We start from the raw sequence: 14,760 nt of genomic DNA, 5'->3' as shown, positions 1-14,760 counted from the left end.
TAAATAAAAATTCATAAGCCCTGAATAAGGAACTTATATATATATATATATGTCCTTCCACTCAGTTTTTATGTTCTTCTAGTTTTTTACAACAAAGAAAAAAATGCTAAAATATGGGACTGAGAAAAAGTCATGTTTTCTAGAAGAAATCAATCATGATTTAAAAGCCCAGTGAGTTGCAATATTAAAAATATGCTTTGTTCTACATACTGTAGAACCTCATTTAAAGACACATTCTTGATGAGCCCTTTACTTGACAAAGAATTATGCAAACAGTAAATTTTTCCTGTTTTCCTGAATGTGTTTGGGTATACTTTTGTTCTTGTTTACTTGGTGGGGGTAATGACAAAAAATTGTCAAAGACTTAATTCATGATTATCTAATCATCAAAACAATGCTTCTTCATACATGTAATACCTTCTTGGAAAAGTACAGAGCGAAGTAGTGCTAGGATCCAAAATATTTAAGGGGGGGGGGGATGGTGACGGACGGAGACATTTGATAGGAAGAATCTTTTTAAATGGCTTGCATGGTGTTGGTTGATACAGTGATAGTCTCCCTGTCTAGCCAGCAGCTTGAACATGAATTTATTTATTTATTTATTTATTTATTTTTCTTGGTTTTTCAAGACAGGGTTTCTCTGTGGCTTTGGAGCCTGTCCTGGAACTAGCTCTGTAGACCAGGCTGGTCTCGAACTCACAGAGATCCGCCTGCCTCTGCCTCCCGAGTGCTGGGATTAAAGGCGTGCGCCACCATCGCCCGGCTTGAACATGAATTTAATAGGACTACAATGCCTTTTCAGCTCTGATGATCTCAGGGCATCGTCTACAGACTCCAGAAAGAAGGGAACGATAATTCCCACTGAAGCTCATAACTAAGCAATTCTTAGTAATCTATGTCTACCCTTCAGAACACCACAGAAGAGCCTGGAAGAATCCTGTACCAGAAGAAAAGAAGGCACTTCAACAATGACTGTGCAAAAGGACAACTCGCATCAATATTCTTCAGTCAGCTCTACAAGAACACGGGCATCATCCTAAATGACAGCAATGAAGTATATAATTCATGGAATGAATGTCTGTTTTGAGAACAGCTCTCAATAAGTATTCTAAAGGGTGGCTTTGAACTCCTCATCCTCTGGCTTCTGCTTCTAAAGTCATAAAATGAGAGTTGTGTGCCACTAGACCAGCTCAAAGAGCCCAAGCTTATTTATGTATGTGAGTAGATCTGTGGGGCGGGGAAGAAGGAGATGGAAGGGAGAGGAGGAGAGGCAGAGAAGCAAGAGGCAGAGGGACTGACTAGGCCAGAAATGTGAAACCCTCTTCTTCCTAACAGACTGCCAACTAGTAAGAGAAGGAACGGTGACATTTCAAATCACTATCAGTCATAACAGCAATAATGATTCCAGTGAGGATGGTTTAGAAGAGAGGGAGCATCCACAGTCCTACTGGTCTGCCACAAATAACAAAAGGGGTGGAGCCAACCAGGGCCACAGTTCACAAACCTGACAGAAAACACCACTTCCAGCACGTAACTGCAGATCTAACACTGATGCTATGTGTCAGCTACCGTAATACTAGGGTAGGGGCAGGTTCACTTCTGCGGCGTTCTTTTAAAAAGCATAAACCCTAATCAAACCACAAGAAACCGCCTAGAAGCCGGGAGGTGGTGGCACACCTTTAATCCCAGCACGCAGGAGGCAGAGGCAGATGAAGCTCTGTGAGTTCGAGACCAGCCTGGACTACAAGAGCTAGTTCCAGGACAGGCACCAAAGCCACAGAGAAACCTTGTCTCGGAAAAAATAAATAAAGGAAAGAAGGAGGGAGGGAGGGAGGGAGGGAGGGAGGGAGGGAGGCTCAAACTGAGGAGCCAAGCTAAGACCTAACTCAGTATCAGCAAGAACATTAAGAGAGAAAGAACTTCCCTAGATTTGTGAGCTATGAAACGTAAATATATTATCTTGATGCAAGAAACATAACTGCAAAACCTGACAACCTCTCTACTACAGCGAGGGTTAGAGACTATCCTGCCACTTTCATGAGTGATTCTATGCTTACAGAGAGGAGGACAGACTTTGCCTTAGGAAGCATATACTTAAGTAGTCAAACCATAAAAAAAAAAAAAAACCAATACTGGTGAGTCTGAACGGTTCCAGAAATAAACAGTAGGAACCGAACAAAAAACATGTATTAACTGGGGCAGGGGGAGAGAAGACACACACAATTCTATACACAGTCCCTAAAGCTTTTCTATAAATAGAAAACAAACAGGAAATTTACACACATAACTATCATGCTGCAATGACCCCATCTCTAAAGCCCAAGTAGAATTGGGCAATCCTGGGCTCAGAGCCACGCCACTGCCCCCTTTCTTACCTTTCTAACAGATTGTGGATTGCTTTGAAGAGCAGCGTCCTACATTCGTAGGAAAGGCCGTTTTCCCAGAGTCCTTCTTCCACAACTGAAAAGAAACAAGAAAAAAGAAAAAAAAAAAGAACCAGTAAAAAGGACATCCAAATAAAAAGAAACTTTGACACATTTTTTTTCTAATGCAAAGTTAATGAGTTAATTAAAAGGATTTGATCTCAGTCTCACAGGGAACAGAAAGGGAAAGGTAAATACTAACCACAGGTATGAGGTGGGAATGAAGGAAAAAAAGAATTAGGTTTCAGCCTTTCAAGTGTGGTCATGGAGCCATGGCACTCCCACTGGCCTCTCCATCCTTCAAAGCACGAGTCCTTGTTAATACTCTCAAAGCAACTATCCTAAGTCTCAAAGTTCAATTTTGAGGGATTTCTACTTAAAAATAATAAAGGTAAACCAGGTGGTGGTGGTGCATACCTTTAACCCCAGCATTTGGGAAGCAAAGGCAGGTGGATTCTCTGAGTTTGAGGTTAGCCTGGTCTACAGAGCAAGTTCCAGGACAGGCTCCAAAGCTACAGAGAAACCCTGTCTTGGGGTGGGGTGGGGGGCAGAGCAAAGGTGTTATAAAGTAATAACTAGACTGAGAAGATGATTCCCAAAAAGTATTTGAATTATACACCATTGTTTAAACGAAAACATATCTAGATAGTATTATAAAGAATTTGGACATATTGCTAAAAATTAACTCTAGCTACAATATTAAATTGCTCCCAAGATTTATAATTTTAGAAATGCTTAGCATCTGAGGGAAATAGCATGCTTGCCATGGACCTATAAGTCACTCCAAAAGAATCCAATGCCCATGGAGTCCTAAAATTCTTTTTCTTTTCCTAAATATATATTTGGGGGGAGGACCTCAAGGCAGCGCTTCATCCTATTTGATACTGAGGTGCAAGCAAGAGTTAACTGTGGTAAGGCAACTATACTGACAGTGGATTTGGGGTCTCATGAATGAGAAAAAAACCTACAGACTGAGGACAAAGGCAACAGTCACAAAGTGTGTAGGGACATATGAGCATATTAGGCTTTCTCTTCATGGGTCCTACAAATCATTCAGTGATAAATACAACATTTTTGTTTGTTTGTTTTTGTTTTTCGAGACAGGGTTTCTATAGATTTGGAGCCTATCCTGGAACTAGCTCTTCAAGGCCAACCTGGTTGGCCTTGAACTCACAGAGATCTGCTTGCCTCTGCCTCCTGAGTGCTGGGATTAAAGGCGTGTGCCACCACCGCCTGACGATAAATACAACATTTTAAATCTAGACTTCAAGCTTCCCAGTTAAATATTAATCTATATGAATAAAAATGTAGTATGAAAAGTGTTTTATAGGCTATATTTATCAATTTAAACTCTTGGTATCAGAAGAAAAAGGCACAAGAAACCAAATAGTTCTGTATAATAAAAGAGTGGAAAGTGTCAATCAAAATAAAAAATTCCTAGATGTAAACATACCGTCCTGCTGTTTTAAGTGTTACAGCAGAATTAAGAATGGCAACTAAAGTAAGTGCTGCTGGAGCTACTGTGTGCAGACACATTCTCTTGGCACACGGTCACCTTGCTGGGACTGCAAAGCTAGATCAGATAATCTGTGAAAGTATTAAATGGTTTGTAGAAGACACTATTCTATAAAGAAAATTTTAAATAGCAGTAATCACTGCTTAGCATCCAAACACTCAAAATCTTCAGTTTATAATGTTTCCCAACTTCTCAAACACTGTATCCTGCAGAATTAATATGCTTCTTTAAACAAAAGGCCATATAAAAGGTTCCAAGTATCAATGTGGCAAAATGTCAAAGCAGCAAACACTCAGTGGCTTGAAGTTTCCCAGCAGACACCACCCTGTTCCATAAGCAAAACTGGTGATGAGATGGAGGGAAAGTGGGGAAGAGAGACAGACAGCAGCACTCAGCTCCTGCATCCATCCTCACCCTATGCACAATCTAAACCAGAATGGTTCCCTCTGAGCTTTGACACATGGTCTCTTTAATGTATCACTACTGCAGCAACAGCTGAAATGAACATCTAGACATCAGAAACACTTCTTACTCCCCCACTGCTTTTTAACCTCAGGCATTAAAACTACTGAAACCTATTATCCAGACAGAACACTGATTTCAGCAAGCACATCAGCCACTGCAAAAGCCAGATGGGGGAGGAAGAGCAGTACACTAGTGGAAAATAGACTCCTCATGTAGCCATTAAACTACTGGAAAAGAACTTTTGTTCAAATCCACAAACGCAAATACACTAAAAAGCAAGGCACAGGAGAGGACTGTCCCTTGTTAGATTTGCTGGCTAAGGGAACATGATCTAAAGGGAGACTGAGAATCTGCCCCCCAGTCTTTGTTTTCAATTGTGCTGTTCAATGCATAAAACTAGTTAAAAACTGAAACTTTCCAATTCTCACACCTATTCCCCAAGAATGGTAAAATAAGCAGACATTGCAATAAGATAACACTTACCAACTTCACAACAGACTGTACCAAATAATAGTTAAGATAGAGAATTTTTAACGTATCTGCTTTCTTTAAAAAATTGACTTAACAAAAAATTGAGTAACAAAGTAGCATAATGTCACATTAATTCTGAAATATAGCATCATATCCATAAAAATCCAATTACACACAGTATCATTGACTGATCACCATTTTGCTGTCATTGATTGCCTTGTAAAATCTATTTGAAGTCATTAATAACTAAATGGACTTATTTATATCAAATCCAACCCACTCAATACGCTGCTCTCTTGAACTGCTCATGGATGTAGAACATTTGGTTTCACTTAGCAAAACTATATCAGAAATGCATTTAGCTTTTCCATTGTCAATTCATCGGTCAAATAAGGACCAGAGGATAAAATATTAGGGACAGAACAGAAACAGACATGCTGTTTGCTCTGACCTATTTGCAGCGTTAAAGGATTGCAACCCTGCGGTGGCTGTGACATGCATTTTACCAGGCTAACGTCCTCCTAAGGAGTCTCTAACAGCATGGGTCCTCTGCCAGTTGCATGATAACCAGAATTTTAATGAAGGTTTCTGTTCAGCACAGTGGCAGTTGAGACATGACCCATGTTAGCATTTCAAAGGATCACAAGACTTGTGGAAAGCCAGTAAATTTTCTATTAAAGGAGGTCAGAGAATTAGATTTCTGGATGCACTGAGCAAGACCTTCAGAAGACAGCTGTGCAGGAAACAGTCCAATGTTGCTGTGACTGCTCACACTGAAAAAGAAATCCTAAAATGTGGCACTGACTCACCACTCTTCTCAAGCACTTTAGAATGACCACTATCATTTTATTTTATGTTCTTAAATTACTCAATGAATAAATGGACAAGGGACTGGGCAATCCCAGCTTGGCAGTAACCTCTGGCTCCTGGGAGGGCAATCTTCACCTCACTGTAAACTTTAGGCTTCCTTAGTGAGCGTGCGTTACTGCTACTTAAACTCTTAAGTAAGGCTGGTGTTGATTAAACAGCTACATGTTCTGAAATTACAGAGGATTGTCATGATATATAAATGTGGGGCTTTTTTTTTAATTTTTGTTTTTAGACAGAATCTCACAGTATAGCCCAGACTAGCCTCAAACTCATGACAATCCTCCTGCTTCAGCTTCCAGGGTTCTAGGATTACAGGTATGAGCTACAGTTCCAGGCACCAAGAAATGTTCAATATTAACAAAAACCACACATATGGTTGATATATATGATGAACACATAAAAATACACATATTATAAAGCACACACATGTATGATACACACACATGAATCAGTTAAGGCATTTTCACTTAAATGCATTAATGCTTCATATAAACTTCCTCTAAGATGGTCTCATGTTAGTCAAGAAGACTCAATCTTTGCATTTCAATGTTGTGCAATTAGACAGTAAAAATTAAAAGCATTTATTCCTTCTACTCTTCAGAGGCAACCTGCTTTGAAACATAAACACACACTCCAGCATGCTAAAATTTTGACAGGACAGGTCCCCAAATTGCCTCTTGCACTAAAGCTCCAACAGTTGTCTGTCACTGCTATCACTGTGAGTAATCCTCCCAGCTGGAACTGTTTGAAATGTAGCCATCTTATCGGCATTCTACCCCAACCCCCACTCAGGCAGCATTTTTGTTCTTGTTGCAATAATCTTACAGAGCATTTTACAGGAGGCTTAGCCCTGGCAGAGGGCACTGTCTGGCGTGACCAGGAGAACATGGAAACACGATTCATTAGACACGCCTGGAGTGACAACGATGGTGCCACTTCTTGCTGCCTTTCATTTCCCACATCAGCCTGAGACTAATGCATTCTTGTTCCTCAACAAGCACATTTACAGACAGGGGAAACTGTAATCACCTTTGATTAAGAGACGGCAGATTTTTTCCTATATGAGCCACCAGCCACAGTGACATAGTAATTATTTTGTAACTGACAGGTTAAAACAGCAAATGTAGCAAAAATAACATGGGGGAGGGGAAGGAGTTGAGCAGGGGGTAAGAAGAGAAAAGAGAAGGGAGAAGGAGACAGACAACTTGAACATCATACAGAAGGTTCTTTCTCTGAGACCTCAGTCTGTTCTGCGTGCCCTGTCTTCCCTGAGGGATGTAACTGTGGCAGTCTTGTGAAGTACACAAACCCTACGTGTTTGTTTCTTTGGTGGTTTTTTAACTAATTACTACTGGCCTTTCTTTTTCTGCTTCTATGGGCTATGGGCTGGCTGTCGGCGCTGTTAAACTTCTCCATCTCCCTCCACTGTAAGACACTTCTTGCTGCATATTCTCTCACTTAGTTTCACTACAAATAGCTTGTTTTCATTTTTAAAACACTGCTCCAAGCTTCCTATTTTAATGAAGCATTTGTGGGGGGCTGGGGGGTGGAAGACAGATTTTCTCTGTGTAACAGCCCTGGCAGTCCTGGAACTCGCTTTGTAGAGCAGGCTGGCCTTGAACTCACAGAGATCCTGAGTGTTGGGATTAAAGGTGTGCTTCACCACTGCCTGGCTTAATGTAGCTTTTAAAAATATTCTTTTGAAAAACCAAAAACAAGAATGCAGAATAATGACATGAGCTCATCACTTGGACTAGTGTGCAGACACTAGCAAAGGTTCCAACTGTGAAAGCAGAGGCCCTGGCAGCAAGTACAGGCCATTCTGCCACAGCACTTCCAGAACGGATCATCCTTCACACCCACGGGGTTGCACCCTCTGTGAGACCAAGTGTGCGTGTTGACAGCCATAGTTTGGACAGAGATTGGTAGTTAAGAAAAAAGGATTTGCCAGATGTGGAAATGAGTATAGTTAAAATAGTGGGAAGTACATTTTGAAAATCAACATTGTATAACTAGCAATTTTTCAAAAAACTTTAGTCTCACCGAGCTGTGGTGGTATACATCTTTAATCCCAGCACTTGGAAGGCAGAGGCAGGGGGATCTCTGTGAATTCATGGCCAGCGTTGTCTACAGAAAGAGCTACAGGTCAGTGCTGGGCCAGAATCTACCACAGATGCTGCCACAGATCTACGCTCCACGAGGGAGTCTCCTAAAAGTTTACCGTGTTAAAAACCGACAACTAAAGTATGAGATCTCAACCACAAGAAGATACTTTTATTAGTAGTGTCATTAACTCTTTATCCTCTTCCTGACACATTGCTGATTCTAGTTATCAACTCTATAGGCTATCATTGTATCAATGAGGACACACTGTCACTATAAATTTACAATGTCCCATCAATCATGGTTGGAAAACACCAGTAGAGTTGGCTAATGAGATATAAGTCTATATCCCATGCTGTTATGACACTCTTGTCAGTAAGAATATATATGCGCCTGTCACCTCCTGGGAGATAACAAACCTAGGCCACAGTCACAAAAACTCAGGACCTTTTAACTTTGGGAGGGGGGTAGTGGAGGGAAGGAAGGAAGAAGGGAGGGCGAGAGGGAGGGACTGGGGGAGGGACAGACCACCGACTGACCCGCAAGAAAATACTGCAATTTACCTGACTCTCTTTCCAGTCAGTCAGCATCAGTGTAGTGTAATTACCTTAAATATCTTGAGCTTCTTCATTTACATTACGTTTCTGTGATTTTTCCAGTAATTTTAAAAACTGAATTTGTGGTCTTTAATCCAGCATAATTTAGACATACACAAATCGACTATAAATTCTCGTTTGGCAGAAAATATTTAAAAGATTTACCTTACGTAATGGAGGATATTCTGAGCAGGATAATTTGGTGATATACTATAAACCCACCCCTTTGGGTAGAGCTACTTCCAAAAGGCGAGAAGATGAAACTAGAAGACAATGGCTGCCCTCACACTGCCTCTTTCCATCTTCCCTGCCCCATCCTGCCACAATACACCCGGAAGCCAGAAATTGCACCTCCCACAGGAGGTCCTGCATAGACAGACAGGAAGGACATATACCTTAGGGGTCCTTACCCAAAGCTCAAACCACATTATGCACCACAATGGTGCTTTCTCCAAAAGATCTTAAGAGACAGTATGAGAGACTCTGGGATCATGGGCAAAACTGCTTTTCCAACACAAACATTTCCTTATTAATTTGGAAAAATGGTCTAAACATTAATTATAAAACTCAATCTCCATCTTTGAAAGTGACCATACCCTGCATGAATTTAAGGGGGTAAAAACGTCTTGGCCACATTGGGATAACATGAAAATATCTGTGCCATTTTGTTTTACTTCAGGTTAAGAATGTTTTTAGGCAGTTTCAATTTTCCACTGCTTGTTTTCTACAACAACCTGATCAAAAGTTTCCAGGTAGCAAGGTGTTTGATACCTTGAACCCTCATTCTCCAGACAATAAGTACCTTTAACAACATGTCTACTTTTTTAAAATTATCAATGAGCAGATAAGGTCACTAAAACTGAATAGCCATTTTAAAAGTCAAGACTGTTGCCAGGTGGGAGGTGGTACACACCTTTAATTCCAGCATTCGGGAGGCAGAGGCAGGTGAGTTTCTGTGAGTTCGAGGCCAGCCTGGTCTAAAGAGTAAGTTCCAGAATAGCCATGGCTGTTACACAGAGAAACCTTGGGGGGGTTTCTTTTCTACCAAAAAGGTAGAAAAGTGTTTCTGGAAAGAATGATAACTATCTTGGAAGTTTGGTTCTCACGCCAAGCTCCAGGCTGTAGCCTTTGCCCCCCACCACCACCCGCCAGAGCCACAGCGCCCGGTAAGTGTGGCAGCAGATGAACAATCCATACACCTGCCCACTTTCTGTTTTGTCCTGGTGGGCTGGCGGGGGGGCGGGGGTGTCAGGACATGACACTGACCATCGGGGACTGCTTAAGTCTACAGCAGACAATGCAAGCAACAGAGGCATTTGGGTGTGGCTGCACACAGTCCTTTTACTGTTTAAAGCTGCTGAATATATGAAGACTGCTATACAACATAAGCTCTTTAAGTATCTAAGCCACTTTTAAAATGCGCAAACTGGGCAAGGAAAGAAATAACCAGAAAAATAAACAGGAAAGAGCAAATGCACCTGAAACTTAATGTGTAATTTTTCACTTAAACATATGTGAAAAACATGCATCCAAATGCCAGAGACTTACAAAAACACTTAAAAAGCATCCATTGTGGGTTTCCTTTTCAGGTTTTACAACCCAGGCAATGCTAAAAGTGCAGCTGCCTTGTGCATCTGACTATGCATTAAATGACAAAAGCATCCAATCTCTAGTTGTCACTACCAAAAAAGTGTCTCCAGACAATGCCAAACATCCCTAGGGCACAAAACCTCCCAGCTTGAGACACACTGAAGATAAACTGAAGTTGCACTCACTCAAGCCTACTGTTTATTTTAGAGGAAAAAGGGGAATTATTAGGAAAGAGAATTCTTTGAGGAAATTATCCATAAAATAAGCATAATCTGTACATATGCACCAGTTAAGATCATATTACTTCCAAAAGAGAGATGCTATCTCAAAATCCCATGGAAACACCCGCAGGATACACAGGGAAGTAGAAAGGTAACCACCATGGGCCTAAGGAAGTAAGCTTCATTCTACCACACAGAAAAATGAGGGGCTCTGCCACAGCACTGTGGACACACATGCTGATAACATGTCCTCAAACTCCTCATCAGACAGACAGCCACAAGCAAGACACTGGTTTAGGTTAATTGTCAACATTAACAAACACTTTGAGACTGTGCAGTTTATGGTTAAGACTTTCACTTTTCTATATTTTCCAGACATGCATATAGAAATATACTTTTATACATGTACTTTTCTATATGTGCATGTGTTCACTCGAAGTCCCAATATCACATTTAGAAAGATCAGTACCAAAACAAGTATTATCCTGTTCTTTCATTCAGTCGTGTTCTTCTTATTCACATGTCTCCAGAACCTGCCAAATTCACTCGTGGTACTGGAGAGCTCCATCTGTCATTCTGCAGTATATCTGGTGTAATGCTACTATCAAAGTCCAAAACATAAAATCTCTGGGGAAAAAATGCTCTTTTAGGATATCACACAGCAGTAGTATTTTGAGATGTCCTGTAGTCAAACTAAACATGCTATTTACCCAGAGAAATGTGGTTTCTGCAGCCAGCTTTATCTGTGCAGCATAACCTTTCCAGAGAGATGGGGAGGGTAACACACTAGAAGGGTCAGGCACAGCGTCAATGCTGCCCAGCTGCAGTTAGGAAAAAACCTTAACTAGAGATGCTTGAAAAACATCCATAAGGGCTGGAGAGATGGCTCAGAGGTTAAGAGCATTGCCTGCTCTTCCAAAGGTCCTGAATTCAATTCCCAGCAACCACATGGTGGCTCACAACCATCTGTAATGAGGTCTGGTGCCCTCTTCTGGCCTGCAGACATACACACAGACAGAATATTGTATACATAATAAATAAATAAATATTAAAAAAAAAAGAAAAGAAAAACATCCATAAATCTGATTTCCACTGATCATCTACAATAAAGAGCAAAATTCCTGCAAATCTCAGAGAAAGAGCATTGGGAAAGCAGCATAAATTCTCATAACTGAAAGGCAACAAGCAGTTAAAGTCATAACCGTTTCTGGCAGGTTCCACAATGTCTGTCTCTCTTTTAGCACAAGAGCAGCCTTTAATTTCAGATGTCCATGGTACATCTCCAAACACAGTTTTACCTTGTCTGTTATGGCTGAGCGTCCCTCTCCTTTTATCACTGGGAAGCACAGACTAAGCAAGCCTTGGTCAGTGTGGAGCCCAGATCCTAACGGTCAAGACTACCTGTGAATACACCATGACCAAGCTAGGTCACAGTGCCTGCGGTGCCCTGACTCCTTGGATACCTACGCACTCAACTACTCTATATGCTCTTTCCTTTCTTTCTTTCTTTCTTTCTTTCTTTCTTATTTTTTTTCTTTTTGGTGTTTTTGAGACAGGGTTCCTTTGTGTAACAGTCCTGGCTGTCCTGGAACAAGTTCTGTAGACCAGGCTGCCCTCAACCTCACTGAGATCTACTTGCCTCTAACTCCCAAATGCCGGAATTAAAAGCATGTGCCACTACTGTCCAGCCCTATTACTTCTTATAATACAACACTGACACTCTATCAAGTGTTTATTCCTGCTTCTAAGTCTAGGCAGCTCTATGTGACTGCTTCAACAAGAAAAGAGTAGAACAGATTTGACAGTAGGAGTCTTCAAGTCTGGAGCCTAAAACCTGTCAGGAGGTTCACTCCTGGAACACAGCCATGTAAAAGGAGACTGAGCCCACACGGAGAAGCAGCATGTGCTAAATCCCCAAGCTGGTTCGGCTGACATCCCAGGCAACAGTTTCACCAACTACTAACCGTATAAGTGAGGACACCTTGCAAGAAGGCCAGAGTCAGCCATGGAGTCTGTCCAGTGGAGCTGAGATGGTCTAAGATGGTCTGCAATGCCTATCTGAAGAGGTTAACTGAGTAACTATGCTTGCTACTCAGTGTCGACAAACGACTGGAGCACAAAGTTTCTGACCCATCTGGTTCTGCAGACATTCAGTTCCAAAGAAACACACAGAGGTTTGTTTTAATAATAAACTGTTTGGCCTATCAGCTCAGGTTTATTATTAACTAGCTGTTACAACTTAAATCAACCCATAATTCTTATCTATGTTTAGCCACATGGCTTGGTACCTTTTCTTAGTAAGGCATTCTCTCATCTTGCTCCCTCTGCTTCTGGCTGACAACTGTCTTTCTGCTTTTCCTCTTCCCAGAATACATCTAATCTGGTTTCCCTGCCTATACTTCCTTCCTGGCTACTGGCCAATCAGTGCTTTATTAAACCAATATGAGTGACAAGAGCATTATCACACAGCATTTTCCCTTTTATTCTTCTCAAAACAAAAACCCTAAATCTAAGCTCACTTGTTTAGCTTTTTTTTCCTGACCATTATTCATAACAACTTGCAACCAACACACTAAACAAAGACAAACATTCATTATCCATTTTTTGGGAATGTGGGTGTAGTTTTCTAGAATACTTCCTGATGATTGGGGGTGCTGATAATCTTATGGGGACCCAAAGAAAATTTAGGCTTATGGTCAAGTCCTGAATGGAATATTCTGTGAGGCTTGATCATCTCAGTCAGCAGCCCTAAAGCTGTTCTATTATCCAGAACAGTTTGGTTCCTTACAATAGGCATTAGGTTCTTTAGTTGCTCTGGGAAGGAGTATATTCTATGATAGGATGACAGGTGGACTATGAGAGGCCCCTCACAGAGTTTCCCGATGGTAAAGAATTACCCTCAATATTCCTAATTAACCTACAATCATTAGTCCAATGCCTGCCTTTGCCACACCTTCCACATAATCCTGAAGGGAGGAGCATTTGAATGGATTATTCTTAGGGAAAAAAAACATTGTTTCTAGGAACACCCTGTCTACAATCCCTTTTAAGGTGACCTTGTTTGCCACAATTATAACATTCGACCTTTCAACTTCTCCTTACACCTCTGGATCATCACGTTCTCCTTACACCTCTGCATCATCATGTTCTCCTTATACCTCTGCATCATCATGTTCTTGAGATTCTATATTAATTGTACCTCGAATCCATTCCTCAAAAGGTGCTGACCTTACCTTTAATGGCCTAATTATGCTTTTGCATAGAGAATTGGCATTTTCAAAAGACAGAGATTCAATTATTATTTGTCTAGTTCTGGATTTGGTATCATTCCATTTACTGCTGTCAAACTTTGTAAGAAATCTATAAAGGCGCCGGGCGATGGTGGCGCACGCCTTTAATCCCAGCACTCGGGAGGCAGAGGCAGGCGGATCTTTGTGAGTTCGAGACCAGCCTGGTCTACAGAGCTAGTTCCAGGACAGGCTCCAAAGCCACAGAGAAACCCTGTCTCGAAAAACAAAAAAAAAAAAAAAAAAAAAAAAAAAAGAAATCTATAAAGGCTTCCTTTGGGCCCTGCACAACTTTAGTAAATGATTCAATCTTCTTTCCTATTTCTCCAATTCTGCCCCAAGCATTCAAAGCTGCTGTGTGGCATAAATCCAGGGTATGGTCACCATCCATAGACTTTGTATAGAAGCATAGTCTCCTTCTCAAAGAATTTGATCTTGGAAGATGTCCCTAGCTTTACTCTGTTGATCAATAATCTTAGCCTCTTCTCTGATCCAGGTATTCCACTGTAATTGTGGACCAGACTCTAAAACACCTCTAACCAAATCTATCCAGTTGTTAGGGATAATTCTATTACAAACTGACCACAAGTTTAACGTGTGCTTCACAAAAGGTAAATGCATGCCATATGAGGCTACTGTTTCCTTGAATCTCCTTAAATCTAACAATGCACAGGAGTCTAATTAGTTGTAATAGAGCCTCTGCCATTTGGCAATTCCTGTAAGGTTACCAGATATATTAAAGTTGGTTGTCTGAAAATCTTAGGCTGTTATTCTCTTATCCTTATAATTCAAGGCTGAAATTGGCTCTCCATTAAATTCTTCTGTCTGAATTTGAATATCTCTGTTATCTGATTTATTAAGTTTTTCTAAAGCCTGTATCTTAGCACTAAGATTAATCAACATTTTTAGTGATAAGACAAAAAAATGATAATGCTGATGTTTACAACTGACATTACATAAATCCCATCTAAATTAGATATCCTCTCATTTAATCATTCCATTTCCAAATTGTCTAGCATATTATTATATACAGACCCAAATTTCCCCATTGTAATGGTTTTCTCCAGTTTTTAATGTGGGGGGGGAACCTCTCTCTTTTAACTAATTCCTCCCTTTAAGAATTCCCAATTGTCTTACCAAATCTACCAACAATGGGTTTATTGCTGTTGCATAGAACAGGAAAAGTCTGACTGGATTTCAAGGCACCTCCCTAGTTTG

At 40.8% G+C, this 14,760-nt stretch overlaps 1 protein-coding gene across 4 annotated transcripts in view; it reads right to left on the bottom strand.

The window, feature by feature from the left end:
* Med13l (mediator complex subunit 13L) overlaps window positions 1-14,760 on the bottom strand; it is a 238,373-nt gene that overhangs the window by 112,176 nt on the left and 111,437 nt on the right. For all 4 annotated transcript variants that reach the window (XM_041645984.1, XM_041645993.1, XM_041645991.1 and 1 more), the window contains exon 3: window positions 2,376-2,460. In XM_041645984.1, coding sequence (XP_041501918.1) covers window positions 2,376-2,460 — 85 coding nt within the window. The remainder of the gene's footprint in view (window positions 1-2,375; window positions 2,461-14,760) is intronic.

The sequence above is a fragment of the Microtus oregoni genome, unplaced genomic scaffold (genome assembly GCF_018167655.1).
Source record: "Microtus oregoni isolate MIOR12 unplaced genomic scaffold, Mior012 000003F_ref0000135, whole genome shotgun sequence".
Taxonomy (NCBI): Eukaryota; Metazoa; Chordata; class Mammalia; order Rodentia; family Cricetidae; genus Microtus; species Microtus oregoni.
Note: the sequence above shows the minus strand (reverse complement) of the source record. Positions and strands in the feature narration are given on the sequence as shown.